The sequence below is a fragment of the Capsicum annuum genome, chromosome 9 (assembly GCF_002878395.1).
Source record: "Capsicum annuum cultivar UCD-10X-F1 chromosome 9, UCD10Xv1.1, whole genome shotgun sequence".
Lineage (NCBI taxonomy): Eukaryota > Viridiplantae > Streptophyta > Magnoliopsida > Solanales > Solanaceae > Capsicum > Capsicum annuum.
The window spans coordinates 196,555,401-196,574,079 of NC_061119.1; the positions used below are offsets into that span (position 1 = coordinate 196,555,401).

Consider the following 18,679-nt stretch of genomic DNA (forward strand, 5'->3'; position numbering starts at 1 on the left):
AATACTGTAATTGTAATTGTTGTTGTAGGCGAACTCTATCAAAGAAAAGTTGTCATCCTAACTTCCTTTAAAGTCAAGAACACACGCCCTCAATATATCCTCTAGGGTCTAGATGGTTCTTTCTGCCTGACTATCGGCCTGAGGGTGAAAAATTGAACTAAGACAAACTTTGGTACCAAGACCCTTCCGAAAGGCTTTCCAAAATTAAGAGGTAAACTAAGTACCTTAATCTGAAATGATGGACAAAGGAATTCCATGCAATCTGACCAACTTTCTAATATATATCTTGGCATAGTCCTCAGTTGAATTGGAAGTCTGAACTGGCAAGAAATGGGTTGATTTGGCTATTCTGTCTACAATCATCCAAATCGAATCATGCTGACTACGCAAATGAGGCAAACCCATCACAAAATCCATGTTCACCTCCTCCTACTTCCAAGTGGTAATGCTAAACTCCTGCAAGGTGCCACCAGGCCTTTGGTGCTCTACCTTAACCTACTGGCAATTAGAAAACTTAGCCACAAACTCTGCAATATCTTTCTTCATGCCACTTTACCAATAAACTTCCCACAAATCACGGTACATCTTAGTAGCTCCTGGGTAAATAGAGTAACATGCACAATGCGATTATACTAAAATCCGTTGCCTCATACCATCAACATACGACACACACAACCTACCTTGTTATCGCAACACACCATCTTCTCTTTGGAGAAACCTCTAGCTTTTGGTCTCTAATTGACTCCTTCCGCTTAACCATACTAGAGTCCTTATCGTGCTTCTCCTTCACCTCGAAAACTAAAGAAGATTCCGAACTATTCTGAACCCAAATATTACCCTCAGCTGAATTAACCAACTGAACACCTAATCTAGCCAACTGATGAACTTCCCGAACTAATTCCTTCTTATCATTCCTCATATGAGCAACACTACCCATAAACAGTCTATTAAGGGCGTCTACCACAACATTGGCCTTGCCCAGATGATACAAAACACTCATATCATAATATTTCAATAATTCCAACCACTTTCTCTAGCAAAGATTCAAATCTTTCTGCGAAAATACATATCGCAAGCTTTTGTGATCCGTGAACACATCAATATGCACCCATAAAGATAATGTCTCTAAATTTTCAAGGCAAACACAATAACAACTAACTCAAGATCATGGGTAGGATAGTTCATTCATGGGGTTTAAGATGTCTAGAGGCATAGGCTATGACCTTACCCCTTTGCATCAAAACATAACCCAGGCCAATTTTAGAAGCATCACAGTAAACAACAAATCCATATGATCCATATGATAGCTTCAACACTGGGGCTAAATTAAGTCGAGTCTTTAATTCCTAAAAACTTTTCTCATAAGAATCTGACCACTGAAACTTAATTTTTTTTTTTGATTCAATCTAGACATAGGGGATGCAATAGATTAGAAACCTTCAACAAACCATCACTAATTGCCAGCCAAACCCAAGAAACTCTTGATATCTGATGGAGAGATGGGTCTGGGATAGTTTCTCACTACTTTAATCTTTTGAGGATCAACTCTAATGCCATCACCGGAAATAATATGGCCAAGGAAAGATACTAATCTTAGGTAAAATTCACATTTACTGAATTTGGTGAACAATTGATGATCTCTAAGAGTTTGCAACACAATTCTAAGATGGTCTGCATGATCATTCTTACTACGAGAATAGACAAGGATATCATCAATAAAGACTATGACAAGTGTTTCCAGGTACTGCTTGAAAACTATATTCATTAAGTCCATGAAGGCTGCTGGGGTGTTAGTTAGCCTGAAGGACATAACTAGTAATTCAAAGTGACCATAACGGGTTCTGAAAGCTGTCTTTGGGATATCACATTCCTTTACTCTAAGCTAATGATAGCCGGATCTGAGGTCTATCTTAGAGAAATAACTTGCATCCTGAAGCTGGTCGAATAAGTCATCAATCCTAGGAACAGGATATTTGTTCTTGATTGTGACTTTATTCAACTGGCGATTGTCAATGCACATTCGGAGAGAGCCATCTTTCTTACGTACGAACAGGATAGAAATGCCCCATGGAGAAACACTGGGCCTTATGAAACCTTTATCTAATAGGTCTTTAAGTTACTCTTTTAACTTTTTAAGCTCGGTCGGAGCCATACAATATGAGGGGATAGAGATGGGCTGAGTATCAGGAAGAAGGTCAATATTGAATTCTATTTCTGTATCGGGAGTTACCCCTGGAAAATCTTCGGGAAATACCTCAGGAAACTCATTGACTACACGAACTAATTGAATTGTTGGAGCTTCGGACTTAGTAAATTTGACTCAAACTAAATGATAAATGCACCCTTTTGATATCAACTTTTCGGCCTTAAAGATAGGATATAAAATGACTCTTGGGAGACACAAAATTACCTTTCTATTCAAAAACTGGCTCATCGGGAAACTAAAACTTCACCACTCAGGTGCGACAATCTATAGACGCATAACAGGAATGGAGCCAATCCATACCCAGAATAATGTCAAAATCAACCATCTCTAACTCTATTAGGTCTGCTAGTATAATCTTATAGAGGACAGTAATAGGACACTTCTTATAGACCCGTCTGGCAACAACTGACTCACCCACTAGGGTGGAAACTAAGAAGGGCTTAGAGAGATTTTTAGAACCTATCTAAAAATTTACCGCAACCAATGGAGTCACATAAGATAGATTTAACCCTGGGTCTAATAACACATATACATTAAGATGAAAGACACAAAGCATACCAGTAACAACATCTGGTGAACTCTCCTATTTCTATCAGGATAAAACATAGAATCGATTCTGGCGCTGATCGCCACCGGTACTAGATGATACACCTTGAGGAGGAACTGGGCGACCTAGTGGAGCCGGTAAGCTAGTAGCCTAAGTCTTGGAAAGAACATCCTTGCTTAGTATACAGACACTCTTTGATCCCATGACCCAACTTGCCACATCTATAACAAACCCTTAGTCCCATCAAACACTCACCGAGATGGTTCTTGCCATACTTAGCACATGTCGAATAACTAGGTCTTCCACTCACACTATTCTGAGACCTAGACATATAAGTTCTGCCCCATTTCTCCTGCTTGGTTCTGGGTGTAGGGGCTCTAGCTGAAGATGGTATTGGCATAGATGAATGACCATGAAACTATGAATGATTTCCCCCTCCAGACCTTAGCTGACCTTACTCAAACTGACCAGTCCTAGCCCTCTTATTCCTCTTCTCTTTTTCCTTTATTTTTTCTACCTCAATCTACTTAGCATGATTCATCAACATAGCAATATCCATATCCCTAATAAACATGGCAGTCCTACACTCCTTGACCACCAAATTAGACACTTATAGAAGCTGTATTCTCACCTCTACCTTACTTCCACATAACAACCCAATCATAAGCAACATCCTTCAGCCTATAGGATGCCAATTCTGCACTCTCCTCCTGAGTAACATGCATAATCTTAGTTATCTTTCCTACCTCATCAATAAGGATCTAGGGGTCCTCACCAACCTTTGACCCAAAGAAATCAAGTGGGTTCATTCTCATGAAGTCACGAATTCTGGTTTCAGCTAAATCACCATTCTGCTGAAGTGGGACTGCCTCCTGATGGTTGCCGTGAACATTGGCAGTCACAGCTTGGCCCAATGCCTAAGAAGTAACCTAAAATTCAGCACGAGACACGTTCTCATTTAGAGGATCGACGGGCAATGGTGGTTGGTCACTATTTTTGCAAGCATAGGATCAGCGAGGAGGCATATTTTGTCACGTAAAAGCATGAGTTAAAGCAGGTAGAGATAACTATAAGTACAATAGATCATAAAATAAAAGAATGATTCCTAACTTGTTCCGTAGCCTTTTGCTCATAAATGTGGCGCGCTTCAGATCTATGATGATTTTTTAATGGATAATGATGATATATGAAGGATATAAAAGCTTCAAATCAAGTGGAAAGAACTCAAAAGGCTTGGAATGGATCACAGAAGCACAAAATACAGCTTGACGCCAATTTGGACACCTGAAAAGTATTGGGAGAGTGTAGGCGGATAGGAAGGATAATGGGCACGTTCAACACATCAATAGACTTAGAACGGACCCAAAATAGTGTTTACGTGTGATATGCATGCGTCGCATGCTCCATTCCGGATCAATACAACGTACGATGTATGCTTTATTTCAAGGGTCCAATGCCTTGGAGAAATTTAAGAAACCAACTTCCCGTGAGTGAATGTGAATAGCATGCAACGCATGCTCCACTCCACACTTGGGATTTTCACTCCAATTCGACTCCAACACAGACTTGGCTTACCCTTATACTATATATACATGTTGTATCACGATTTTACATACTTTTGGACGTATTTTGGAGATTAAGGGGCTGCTACAACTTCATAATTAGGTTTTTATTAATTTTATTTAGTTCATATATATTTTAGTAATTAATTACAACCTTGTGATATTGATTATGACTATGCGTGGCTAAACTCCCTCTTTCTGGGGTTAAAGCCAAGAACATGAGTATTACAGTTTTGAATTGAATTCTTTTGATTTGCTTATCACTATTGGTTGTTTACTTATTCTTGTTATAACTATTTTATGAATTTATCACCCATAGAATACATCTATTGTCAACCTTATGAACTCGGGAGAGGGTATAGGGAGATAGGATATGGGAATAAACAGAGTATGGTTTGTTTTTCTTTATGAAATAAGAGATTCAAATTAGTATCTAGGACAAGGATGTACTTAGATACCATACTTGATTCATATGTAGGATGATGTTTGTAAAGAACTTAAGTGAATCATTACATCCCTACTCAATGATGTAGGTGTAAGGTTCTACTTAGGTAAATGATTAGAGGTTGGGATACCGTAATCATGCAATAAATCCTACAAATCAACAACCACGATAAGTAGATTAACAAATGAAGTTCAAGACATAATATGATTGTTCGAAGTGCTTCAACTCTGGGTTTTCTCCTATTGATTGTCTTTAGATCTTTACTTACATTTTGTTTATTTTCTTGCAATTATAAATTACAAACTCTCTTTTTGGTTACGCTTGTGTCAATTGAATTTAAAATGTGAACTAAAATTAAATAGTTGCCAAATCTTGTATTTGTGGGATCGATATTCGGCTTTATTAAAGGCCACTATTTTACTTTTCAGATTACGTACACTTGTGTGTGCGCCTGAGTCGCAACAAGTTTTTGGCGTCGTTGCCAGGGACTTATTATTTGGCAATTGCTTAGTTTAGTTTTACTTTTCGGTTTATTTGGTATTTTTACAATTGGTCTTGGTTTTGTTCTTGCAGAAAACAGGTTTTTAAGTTGATAAGTTGGCAAGGGATAGGGAGTTGGTAAAACCAAGCCCAGAACCTGAGAAACTTTACCATCAACATAGGAGAGAAGTAATCCTTCTCCCTAGAATTACTTAAATACAAGAAGGCCAAGAGAATACTATTCCTATGGCTCAACAACAAGCAGTTGGTAGGAAGGTGAGGGAAGTGATAGTCCCACTTCCAACGAACTTTACTTTCCTAGTTCAAAGACCGACAGTTGGAGGGAACTTCGAGTTGAAACATAATAGGTGCAGCTTTTTATTAGCCGCGGATAGTTTGCAGGTCTTTCACACGAGGATCCACAAGTTCACTTGCAGACCTTCATTGAGCTTACAGATACATTCACTTCGACTGGAGTGACTCCAGATTATGTGAGGCTGACAATATTTCCCCATTCACTTTTGGGAGAAGCTAAAAGGTGGTTGAATGCTGAGCCGGCCAATTCAATCACATCATGGGATGACTTAGCCAGAAAGTTCCTCATCAGATTCTTTCTATCAGTCAAGACTGCAAAACTTCATTGTGAGATAGTGAGCTTTAAAAGGAAGCCTGATGAAAACCTCTATCATGCTTGGGAACTCTCCAAGGCTCTTCTTTGAGAGTGTCCACACCACCAAGAGTCTAATGAGGTACTTGCTCATACTTTTATAGAAGCTCTTGATCAGAAGACGAAGATTTTTCTAGATTCAGCCGTAGGTGGTCAAGTGCTGGAATTGACTTATGATGAGTTGTACACATTATTGAACCGCATAGCACAAGGAAATCCAGATTGGCATTCAAATTTTAGAAGTGCCACAAAAAGAATTGCAGGTGTATTGGAGGTAGACCAATTCACAGCCTTATCAGCACAGGTTTCTGCACTACAGAATTTGATCAACACATTATTCAGCCGCATAAAGTTATGAGCAGCACAACTTGCAGCCACAGTTAATGCCATTGAACAAGCTGCAGGTTGGTGTGAGGTATGCAGAAATAATGGCCATTCAGCGGCCATGTGTGCTTCAAATCTAGAATCTGTAATGTACATATTTAATGCTCAAAGGCCAAATTATGGTAATTCCTATAATATAAAGTGACAGATTCAACCAACAAATCATCTATGAAATGCCCTACTACCACAGGCCAACCAAGTCAGTCAACTAGCAACACGGAGGAGATGTTGAAGCAGATCATAGCTAATCAGACGTAGTTGGCTATAGACCTGAAAATTTTGCAAGCGGTTACTAGAAGTTTAGAGTTGCAAGTGGGGCAAAATCAAAAAGCGTTGAATACTAGGCCAAAAGGTGGTTTGCTAGTTGACACAGAAACTTTAAAGCAAGTTATGACAATCACCTTGAGAAGTGGTAAAGAGTTTCAAGAAGAACCTTCCAAGGTAACAAAGGAGGTAAATGTTTATATGGTGACCCAAAAGGTAAATGAAGAAGTTTCTAAAAATTCAAGGAAGCCCGAGTACTTAAATAAAAAAGTTGTTGAACAAGAGAAGAACAAGACGCTGCCACTGCCCTTCCCTCAAAAGTACATAAAAGCGAATGAGGATGCCTTGTTAAAAAAGTTCATTAACACATTCAAGGAGTTGCATATTAATTTACCTTTGCTAGATAATTTGCAGAGTATGCCTGAGTATGCAAAGTACTTGAGTGATATGGTGGAAAAGAAGGTAAAATTGCAAGATGTGGGAGCAATCACACTAACTGAAGAGTGTAGTGCTGTGATGACTTAGAAAATTCTCAAGAAATTAAAAGATTAAGGGAAGTTTGCTATTCCCATACAAATTGGGGAAATAAAGTCCATGCACTAAGTGACTTGGGGGCAAGCATAACTTTGATGCCTCTATCATTGCTGATAAAAATAAGCTTGGGAGAGCCTAGAGAGACACAAGTGGTTATGCAGCTTGCAGAAGGATCCATAGCATATTTGGAGGGAATCATTGAGATGTCTTCATAAAGATTGGTAAATTTGTTTTTCTTGCTAATTTTTTTATTCTTGATTTTGTGGCAGAAGAACAGGTACCAATTATTTTGGGGCACCCATTCTTAGCAACCGGAGGGGCTTTAATTGACGTTAGAGAAGGAATGCTCAAGATGAGGGTAGATGATGGAGAGGTGGTGATACGAGAATAATCATGGATATGGATTTATGAGAGTGCGTATTTATCCCTAGACTTGGTGTGTGTAATTGATGTGTAAAAAATGGCCAAAACACACCAAAATCAGTCCACTTTTTACACTTGATGGGCACCCCACCCTTGAAGGGTATTTTAGTCATTTTACTCTCTATTTGTAATGTACTATATAAGGAACATTGTAGGGTTTCTTTAGTAGTTTTGGGTGAATATTGAAAGTTGCAGACACTTAGATAATTCTCTCTTGTGAGAAAGGCCCCTATGGCCGAACATTGTATCTAAGGATTTCAACTTGAGCGTGGAATTACTCGTGTTGGATTCAAGCTTGGAAATGTTGGATGCTTGGAGATCGATGTTCCTCTTGTGCCACGTAAGAGATAGGTTAATTATAGTGTGTAGTGTTAAGGGTCCAGGAGTGGAATATGCTTTTGGGTTCTTAAGATTATGCCTTCATGTAGTCTATCTTTCTATCCCTTTATTTAGTGTAATCTTTTGTTGTTGTTTCTTGTATTGCTGAAATAGTTGGTTATTGTTATATTGTTGTTCATTTCGTGTAGCCACTATTTTCGTGTTGTTACATCTTTGTCAACTCATTAATCTTGTGTTCTTCACGTTTTGGGGTTTGTTTCCACTTGTTCTCGGGTTGTGTTGTTAAAACTAGTTTGTTGTTGGCTGATTTCGGTGCTTTCCAAGTTTGTAGTGTATCATTTGGTATCAAATCATGACTTGATCTTGTTCCTACAAGATCAATCTTGGGCTCGTAAACTTAAAAATAAAAAAAATTGTTGAAAACTGAAAATTTCAGAAATTAGCAATCTGTCCATTATTGTTGTCTTGGCCCAAATTGTGTTCTTGTGGTGTTCTTGGCCGAGATTTGTTCTTGAGTCTAGGTATAAGAGTATTTTACTTGTCTTGTCTGTTTGTAGTGTTAGTTTTGTTCTCACTAACACTTCGAGTCGATCCAAACTTGAGCTTGAATTGTTAATATTGTTGTTGTGAACGAAGTGTAGCTGATTGGATGTTGTTGTTGTGCTAGACTTGACCGAGTTAAAGGCCTTGTGTTCTGGTGGTGTTTTAGATCTTGAAAGTTTGTTGTTGTGTTCTTGTTGTTCATCACAACCTTTACCCTTTGTAAAATCGAAAACACAACACAAAGGGGACTTAGCCGATTGTTGTTGCTATCCTTGTGGTTTTGGCCATGCGATTGTTGACCTTATTGTGGTGGACTTGTTGTTCTTGGGAGATTGTCGTTGGTTGTTTTTGTTGTGGTTGTTATGTTCTTGAAGTTCTTCACCATATTCATCACCTTGTTAAAATTAAAGTGAACTTAGATCTTAAAAAGGTGAAAGACAAGGTGTAGTATTTGTTGAATCTTGAAAGGACCCCAACCACCAAAAAGACTTTACATCACATCTCAACCTTTTTTCATAAAACAAGGGTCCATGTTTTAAGGAGAAGTACAAGTCTAGTCAAAGACTTTTGAGTCTTGAACTTTGAATTGTTAAAGGAGCTCCAAGACTAGTTTGTATTTCCCTCCATTGAATAATTTCCACCAAGGTCCAATTTGTGAATTGTGAATTAAAATTTGTCAAGAACCGAACCACTAGTGGACTGCCACATTATCACTTTTACTGTTCATGCAACATTTTTAAGCTCAAATTTTGATCTTCTAATTTCAATTTGCTGTTTTCTTGGTTTCGTTTGTTGATTCCAATACTAATTTACAAGCTAGTGCCCATTTACTAGATTGTAAATTAGTTTTGAACCCATTCTTCGTGTTAACTTTCCTTTGTGCGTCTTAATTGTTTTGAGTCATTGTGATATGTCCTTGTGTTTTTCTTACTCTTTGGAGTCTTTGTCAACGTTGGATTCACCTTTCAACACCACTTGGAGTACAAGCAAGCTTGCAACAACTTATGTGATTGAGCGTGAGGGATCCAAGAGTCAAGAAACACTACAAAAAATGGATAAATTTGTGGGAGTTTATTTTAACCTTCATAAAATTATATGAAATACAAGGTTACAAAACTATCTCTAAAATTTATGCCTATCAATTGCATAGATTTTAAACCCCGCTATAACTAAAAAAAAAAAAATACAAATACTGCGCTATTAAAAAAGATTGCCGCTTGTGCCAAAAATTTTTCCCTCTCTTTAATTAAAAGATCTTCCTCATTTCCCCCAAATCACTCTCTCACATTCTCCCTGCCCCCCACAAAATCTACCGGCCTCTCTCATTTTCCCCCTAATTAACTTCGGTCAGTCGGCCATTGCTATTCCGACCGGCCATTGCACATATTGGATTCCGAGGATGGTGTTGCAATTGAGCTGGACTCCGAGGCTGGTATTGCAATTGACAGATTAATGTGAGTCCTGAAAGGAACTCTGGTGTCAAAAAAAATTAATGGGTATATTATGTATGCATATTTTAGAATTAAATAGATCTGTTCATGGTTTTCTCTTATGTTTCCATTTTTGTGTAGTATTCTTGCTTTTTATATTTCCATGTCGGTGAGTGTTTTAAAGACAGTGAAATATGAGAAGCTCTGTTAATGGTGGGGGGTGGGGGTTTTCTTAGAAGCTCTTCTAAGTCAGTTTCGACATAAAAATATAGTTCGCTATCATGGCACAAACAAGGTATGCTATCATAATCTATAATGTGCATATTCTGCAGATTTACTTCATCTTTGTTGTGTAGGTTGTGAGATTATAGTTCAAATTTGTTAAACCCATGGACAAAAGTATTATTAGATATTTTGAAAAGAAGAAACTCTTTTCTGCAGTTGTGTAACTTAGTTGATGGTTGGGTCTTTTTATTGGTAACATCGTCTGCTAGATGGAGATCTAATAACATGCATATTGTAACTGTGAACTTAAGAGAATTATTCTTCTCATCTTTTCTTGCAAATTCATAATGTTTTTCTATCTTCAGGACGAAAGCAAACTGTATATCTTTCTTGAGCTTGTTACAAAATGTTCGCTTGCAAGTGTCTATCGCAAGTATCACTTGCGTGATTCCCATGTTTCGGATTATAACAGGCAAATCTTGAGTGGGTTGCATTAGCTTCATTCCAGAGAAGTGATGCACAGGTGATACATATGTTATCTTTACATTGTTGATTTGTGGTTATTGTTTGTCCTCTTACAATTTATGGGAGCAGTGTCTTGATTCTCTGTTTAAGATGTGTGCATGTAGAACTTATCTCTCAATCACTAGAAGAACGTTTAGTTGTCGTCACTGGACTTTTTACATGGAAAGTAGAAACTTGTTCTTTCTAAGACTTTTGTTATGCTCTTCTAAGGGATATTAAGTGTGACGATTTATTGGTGAGTGTTAGTGGTTCAGTGAAGCTTGCAGATTTCGGACTGGCAAAGGTGAGATAGTTATGCATTCTGTAGTTATTTCCTTTTCTTGGTGTCTTATATCAATCAACTTAGCCTTAATCTGAAACTAGCTGGGGATGGCTATATGAATTGTCTATATCCGTTCCAATTTTATTGGTTCATTTTAATACCTAAAAAATAGTCTTTTAGAACAAATTAAAACTACTTGAGGTGAATCACAATTTGAATGTTACCTTCACGATCTATTATTATATTGTGTTGAAGTGTGTGACCTCCATAAATGCTTAATCTGTAAGATTTACCAGACTTTATATAGTTAACTATGTCTCAGACATAAAGGTGGAAATTTTAAATTATTTCAGGTAACATCAAAGAAGGATCAACAACAATATTGGGCTAACAATATTGGGCTAACAAAGAGGACGTGAAGAAATGGTGGATCTGGGGTTACTGGATCTCACCATTGATGTATTCTGTGAATTCAATTCTTGTGAATGAATTTGATGGGAAGAAGTGGAAACGTGTAAGCTTTTTATCCCAAAACCACAAGAAAATAGCTAATTTTCTCAAATATGGATGCTCATATCCACTTTTAATTAAAACAGTTTGCGCTAAATGGAAATGAGACACTTGGACATGCAGTAGTAAGAGCTCGCGGATTCTTTCCAGATGCATATTGGTATTGAATAGGTGTTGTGGAACTTATTAGATTCATGATAATCTTTAACATCTGCTACAATATTGGACTCGCTTACCTGAATCGTGAGTATCTCTAATGCCTTTACTTGGTTGGTCTATGACTTAAAGGATTCTTACAGAGGGGGCTAATACCGTATTTCTTATATATTTCAGCTTTAAGAAGCCATAAGTTATGAAATCAAACGACAATGAGAATGCAGAAAAGGAAAGGCTTATTGAGGGAAGTGAAACTGAGGTTCAAGACAAGAAGAGGGGAATGGTTCTTCCATTTGAACCACACTCCATCAGTTTTGATAACATTGTATACTCTGTTGACATGCCTCAGGTAACTTTCCAAAAATAGTTACTGACAATATTCGTGACTCGTGAGGCTTTTATTTTCTATGAACAACTAACCCAACATTCTAATGAAATGCAGGAAATAAAAGACCAAGGTTCCACTGAAGATAGATTGGTACTTCTAAAGGGTGTGAGTGGAGCTTTCTGGCCAGGTGTTCTCACAGCTTTGATGGGTGTTAGTGGTGCTGGTAAACAACATTGATGGATGTCTTGGTTGGAAGAAAAATAGAAGGATATATATATTGATGGTGATATCAAGATTTCTGGATATCCTAAGAACCAAGAAACCTTTGTATGTATCTCTGGATATTGTGAACAGAATGACATTCATTCGCCTTATGTTACTATTTATGAGTCCTTGTTGTACTCAGCTTGGCAGCGTTTACCTCAAGACATTGAAAAATAATAAGAGAAAGGTTGGTTCCTCCAAATTCTTTCTCCATAGTGATAATCTATCCTACATTAGTCAAACATATTTAAAGAAACGTGCATGGCAGGCAATAACATAATTGATATATTACCTCTGCAGATGTTTGTTGAGGAAGTTATGGAACTTGTAGAGCTAACTCCATTAAGATCAGCTGTAGTTGGATTGCCTGGATTTGATGGTCTATCAACCGAGCAACGCAAAAGGCTGACCATTGTAGTTGAACTAGTAGCAAACCCCTCTATCATTTTCATGGATGAACCGACTTCTGGGTTGGATGCAAGAGCTGCTGCTATTGTAATGAGAGCAGTTAGGAACACTGTCGATACTGGAAGAATCGTCGTCTGTACCATTCAACCGCCTAGCATCGACATTTTTGAAGCCTTCGATGCGGTGAGTTTATTAACTAGTGACTCTATTTTCAAACTAGACGCTTTGTAACAGCTACTTCTTCTACTTCCAGTTCAAAATTCTGCTCATTTTCTTATAAAATTTTGATTTGGGGGTGTTTCTTGATTTACATTTCTTACAAAATTTTGATCAAGCTGCTATCTTTTTAACCAAAAGAAAGGACTTTTTGAGAAAAAGACCTTCAGATTGAGAGGGATTTAGAAGGAATTTAGGATCAAGCTATGTTTGGTTACTTTCAGTTGAGGAAAAAGGGTGCAATAATAATTGTTTCTAAGTTTTAAAGGTTGGTTCTTTAGCTTTTTTTTTTTCTTTTCATTTGAACTTAGATTGGACAAGCTATTTAAGTTTTCAAACTAGGTGTTGTGTAACAGGCTAACAGCTACATTTAGCTGCTGCTCTTGTTCAAAATTCTTCTCATTTTCTGTCACAAATAACCCAAATTTCCTTTTGGAAGATGGCCTACAAGTGCTTTCTTGTTTTTGGTCATCATTGAGCTTTGGGGGTGTTTCTTGTTTAACATTCTTACAAAATTCTGATCAAAGTACTTATCTTTTTACCAAATTTTTTGAGACAGACCTTCATCTTGAGAGGGGTTTGGAAGGATTTTAGGATCAAGCTAATCCTTTATGTTCCTATGCATTTTAAAATTTGAAGTTCTTCATTGTCCTTTTCATTGTTTCATTATTTCTGAACTTTGAAGTTGCATGATGTTTATCGATTGATTTTTATACTTTGCATTTTTATGTAGCCAAGTATGCGGCTAGTGGGCCATTTCGCCCTTGGACGCAAGGAGATCACGTGATGATAATGATCCTAATGACATTATTTGATTTCGTTGCATTTGTCTTGGATATTCAATTATGACGATGTAATTGTGTGGTTGGAGTGAATTTTAGAATATTAAAGTTTTTTTGTGTTTAAATTTATTTTGAGTTTGAAGATACTAGTTAATGTTGAAAATTTGGAGTTTGAAGATGTTAATGTTGAAAATTTAATTTTGAAGTTTAATGTTCAATGTATTTTTGATATGCTTGTCAATTACAATGTTTAATTACTCATGTTGTATTAATGATATATGAATTGAACAAATATTGAATTGTAGGTTATGTCTAAAAGAACAATTAAATTTGAGCTAAAATCAGAAAAAAAAGGTCGCAAATTGTTTGTGACGGCTCGTATTGTAGGGGTTTTGGGAACCGTCGGAATTACATTTTGCAAGGGTTTAAAACCCCCGCAAACCGTAAAATTAACCCCTGTAATTTGACTTTTTTTTTTTGTAGTGAAATAAAAAGAGAGAGTGAGGATGTTTTTGTACAACTAATGTGTTTTCTGTTTTTTTAGGTAGCTCCTTTGCCATAATGGACACCATTTTGGCGCACCTTGATGCTATTGCCCGAGAGATGGCTAAGGGTAATGCGGGTCTTGAAAAATTAGGCTCGGATATGTCTACTATACTTGAGAGGTTTGATCGAGTGGAGAGTCGAAGGAATTTTCGTGTTTTTACTTCCAAAACTTTACCTCAAACAATCAATCCACCAAGACCACAATCAAATGACATAGACATAAGGCAAGCCATCATTGCCCTCCAACTCGAGACCTAAGTAGGTCACTTCTCCCTCAATTCGATCAAGTCCAACAAGAGGGACTTGGAAACCAATCTCCTCCCATCTAAGCTCCACAATCGAAGCTCCATATTACCAAATCAATCCTTTCACCCAAAACTCCACTTCATCAAAATCGATATGTCCATATAGAGGAGTGTGGTAGAAAGAAACATGGGGGACATGGAGTCTACAATGATGCATCTATGATGGAAGAGAAGTTGAGGGGAAGGCGTAGGGAACCACAAGGAACCCACCACCAAGAAAAAAGGTGGGATGTGTTTAGCGTTTTCTTTGTCTTTCACTATGTGTTTCAGGTGAGGATGCAGACAAGGCTCCAGATGGAGAGGAAACTGAGGTTCAAAATAAAGAAGTTGATCAAGACTTATGTTAATGAGCTCTCGGGTTCCTTATGTTCTTTGCGGACTATTTTTTGTGCCTTCTCAAGTTTTTTGCGGGCTGTTTTGAGTGGTTTCTATTGAAGTGACCAAGTGAATGAGGTGAATCCGTGAATTTGTGGATAAATTTCTCTCAAGATGGAGAGGATGATACGAGAATAATCACAGATATGGACTTATGAGAGTGCGTATTTAGCCTGAGACTTGGTGTGTGTAATTGATGTGTAAAAGATGGCCAAAACACACCAAAATCAGTCCACTTCTCACACTTGATGGGCACCTCACCTTTGAAGGGTATTTTGGTCATTTTACTTTCTATTTGTAATGTACTATATAAGGAACATTGTAGGGTTTCTTTTGTAGTTTTGGATGAATATTGAAAGTTGTAGACACTTAGACATTTTTCTCTTGTGAGAAAGGCCCCTATGGCCGAACATTGTAACTAGGGATTTCAATTTGAGTGTGGAATCGCTCGTGTTGGATTCAAGCTTGGAAACATTGGATGCTTGGGAGATCGAGGTCCTTCTTATGCCACGTAAGAGATAGGTGAATTATAGTGTGTAGTGTTAAGGGTTCAAGAGTGGACTATGCTCTTGGGTTCTTATGATTATGCCTTCATGTAGTCTATCTTAATATCCCTTTGTTTAGTGTAATCTTTTATTGTTGTTTCTTATGTTGTTAAAACAGTTGGTTATTTTTATTTTTATCTTGTTGTTCATCTCGTGTAGCCACTGTTTTCGTGTTATTACATCTTTGTCAACTTGTTAATCTTGTGTTCTTCACGTTTTGGGCTTGTTTCCACTTGTTCTCGGGTTGTGGTGTTAAAACTAGTTTGTTGTTGGTTGATTTCGGTACTTTCAAAGTTTGTAGTGTATCAGGTGGCATTTGATGTTTACAAGGCCCCTATTGAAAATCCCTTATATGAAGATTTATGCATGATCAATGTGTTTGAAAGGGATGAGTGTGGGGTGCCTAAGCCACTAAAGACCTCTTCTGAATACCTGATTGCGCGGCCTAAGATGAAATCACCATTTCTCAACATGTTAAAAGATAAAAGAGGTCTGAAAAGGATGAAAAAATGGCTCCCAAAAGGAAGTAAAAGGGTGAAGGAATATGATTGAGTTGAGTTGGGTCATGCCGCGATACTAAATCAGGCACTGCTTGGGAGGCAACCCAAGTTAATTAGGTATGTTTTCTTTTCAATTTTTAGTTTATATTTCACATAGTTTTTGGTTTTGGTTGAGTCACAGGTTAATGAAAAGTCTGAGTATCATAAACTTGAGTTTGAAGCATGGCAAAGATGAAGTGTGGGGTCCCATGGATCTTCTTTATGCAAAAAGATCCTGCTAGCGAAGCCTAGAGGCCTCAGGGAGTATTTTTATCTCTTGCCTCAGGGAGTATTTTTATCTCTTACTTTTAAATCCGCTTTGGAGACAAAGTAGATTTTTAAGTGTGGAGTGAGGAAATTCCCAAATTTTGGCTTGATTTAAAATTTTTTAGGATAGGAATAAGTGATATATTCTTGTTGGTGCTATTTTTGATTACATGATGCAAGTGGGTTTATTTGAAAAAGCATGTTGATTGAATGAATTACTATTTTTGAGACTCCTAGGCTCAACGACTCTAGTACTTATTGGCTTAATTTTGAATTTGTGCTATTATTTGGTGGGGAGTCTATGATGATCCTATTGAGTTGAACATGTGCCATGTGCATGTGAGGTATTTGTATATTCCTTGTTGCATGTGATATCTAGAATTTGCCCGGTGTGTGTGTGAAGTGAAATAAAGAATGTGGCTTTAGGAGATGATATAGACATTTCTTTGATAGCCTTGTTTTATACCTTATAATTGACCTACCCTAGTGCTTTATCCTAGTTAACCTTCATTGAGCCTTTAGCCTTTTCTTTGGAAGCCTCATGTGTAGCCTAATCCCCTTTTTTGACAGACCATAATTTAATCCAAAAAGCTCCTAGGTGCTTTAATTGAAAAAAATTGAATTAGTAAGGAGTGTGAGAAATTGAAGAAGAAAAAGGTGAAATTGATGCCCCAAGGTAATAGTTATTGGTGCATAATTGATGTGTGTTGGATGGTTCGGATATAATTTATGTTAAAAATATTGCCATGATTGTGGAAAAAGAGAAAAATTGATTCTTGTGGTAGTAAACTATGTGTCCACCAAGTGTTTGTGAAAATACTTAAAAGAGATGGGGCAAAAACAAAAGGTATGGAAGGATGAAAAAGTATAATTTGGTTGTTGGAGATTGATTTTAAATGTTTAATGTAGTGTATTAAAGTGCTTAGAGAGGTTAGTCACTATTCCCAAATAGTTCTTACCCATCCCTTAGCCTACGTTACAACCCGAAAAAGTCCTAATTGATCCTAAGCTTTACATTCGACTATTAGCGGAGCATTACACTAAGGGCAAGCCTATGGTTCATTATGTGTAACTTGTGATTTCTGTTTTTAGAGTAAGCATAATTTGATTCTTGTTCCCATCATGTTATGAATTGCTTAATTGTGAGTAATTATGGGTAACTCTCTTGTTATGAGGGAACATGTTTGATGAATATGGGTGATTTGTATGATGTCTTTGATTAAATGATAAGCATGAGTTTGCCAACTAGGTGAGTGAATTCTTGAGGCTAGTATGTTTTGGAGTAGTGTTCATGAGCTTTCAATTGTGTAATAACATGCTTAGATTAGTAACTTGAATTCTATGTAGTCATTGTAGTACTAGCTTTAGTGTCGTGCATTTAGTAGAAGTGTAGAGTCTCCTTAGTTGATGATGATTGTAGTTAAGAGTTGTTCGAGGACGAACAAGGTTTTAAGTGTGGGGTGGTGATATTGGGTGTATTTATGCATACTAGTGTTACCATTCTAGCCATTTTAGCTTTGTTTTGAGGGCGATTCTAATATATAATGGTTTATAATGAGATAAATGTGTTAAAACATGTGTTTATATGGTTCAAGGTGAATTCCAAGCAAGTTTGTACCAAAAAGAATCAATTAGAGTTCAATAGGAAAAAACTAGTCGTTCTAGCATAAGCTAGGTGCTTGTCTAGCCTCTCTTGTTGGATTCTATTGCGTTCTATGTATTACTTATGGTTTTAAATGTGTTATTATATGTGGAACTAAGTTTGATGAGTGTACTATGGTCAAGTGGATTAAGACAAGAGTCAAAACAACAAGTTAAAGATCAAAGTGAAATTTGCCTATGCTTAGCTCTTGTTTCTATTTTGTCTTGTTGAATGTTGTGTTGATTTGAGCTCTAAATTATTGTGTTTAATACTATAGGATGCTTGATGAATGGATAATGATGATATATTAAGGATGTACAAGCATCAAATCAAGTGGAAACAACTCAAAAAGGCTTGGAATGGATCACGGAAGCACAAAACAAAGCTTGACGCCAATTTGGACACCTGAAAAGTATTGGGAGAGTGTGGGCTCTTGAAAATGAGTCTAGGTGAGTGCAACACATAAATAGACTCAGAAGGGACCCAAAATAGTGTGTACATGTGTTATGTGTGCGTCGCATGCTCAATTCTGGCGCAATACAGCGTGTGCCACATGCTTTACTTCAGGGGTCCAGTGCCTTAGAGAAATTTAAGAAGCCAACTTCCAGTGAGTGCATGCGAATCGCATGCAACGCATGCTCCACCCCATACCTGGGTGTTTCACTCCAATTCAACTCCAACACGGACTTGGCTTACCCTTATGCTATATATACATGTTGTATCATGTTTTTTCATACTTTTGGACATATTTTGGAGATCAAGGGGATGCTACAACTTCATAATTAGGTTTTTATTAATTTTATTTAGTTCATACATGTTTTTAGTCATTAATTACAACCTTGTGATTGCGATTATGACTATGCATGGCTAAACGTCCTCTTTCTGGGGTTGAAGCCAAGAACATGAGTATTATAGTTTTGAATTGAATTCGTTTGATTTGCTTATCACTGATGGTTGTTT

General features: G+C 37.2%; 1 protein-coding gene across 5 annotated transcripts; it reads left to right on the forward strand.

Moving 5' to 3' along the window:
- The first annotated feature begins 9,465 nt into the window (after positions 1-9,465).
- LOC124887446 (pleiotropic drug resistance protein 1-like) lies at positions 9,466-15,408 on the forward strand. Of its 5 annotated transcripts, none has more exons than XR_007045222.1 (8): positions 9,475-9,890; positions 10,415-10,572; positions 11,190-11,350; positions 11,433-11,589; positions 11,680-11,851; positions 11,945-12,281; positions 12,395-12,685; positions 13,452-14,008. XR_007045222.1 is itself a non-coding variant. In XM_047397174.1 (7 exons), the coding sequence occupies exons 5-7, from the start codon at positions 11,699-11,701 to the stop codon at positions 13,503-13,505; spliced, it is 498 nt and encodes a 165-aa protein (XP_047253130.1). In that variant the 5' UTR covers positions 9,466-9,848; positions 10,415-10,572; positions 11,190-11,350; positions 11,433-11,589; positions 11,680-11,698; the 3' UTR covers positions 13,506-13,739. The 5 variants fall into 5 exon arrangements, 1 of the variants encoding a protein (XP_047253130.1); XR_007045220.1 differs by lacking the exon at positions 13,452-14,008 and adding an exon at positions 14,045-15,408 and having other exon boundaries at positions 9,476-9,848; XR_007045219.1 differs by having other exon boundaries at positions 9,477-9,848; positions 13,452-15,408.
- The last annotated feature ends 3,271 nt before the right edge of the window (positions 15,409-18,679 follow it).

Bases quoted from the DNA above. Each gene is read 5' to 3' on its own strand.
- LOC124887446 (XM_047397174.1), top strand. From the start codon at position 11,699: ATGAAATCAAACGACAATGAGAATGCAGAAAAGGAAAGGCTTATTGAG. The intron at 11,852-12,394 runs GTAACTTTCCAA...TTACCTCTGCAG, and splicing joins ACTCTGTTGACATGCCTCAG to ATGTTTGTTGAGGAAGTTAT. The intron at 12,686-13,451 runs GTGAGTTTATTA...ATTTTTATGTAG, and splicing joins TTTTTGAAGCCTTCGATGCG to CCAAGTATGCGGCTAGTGGG.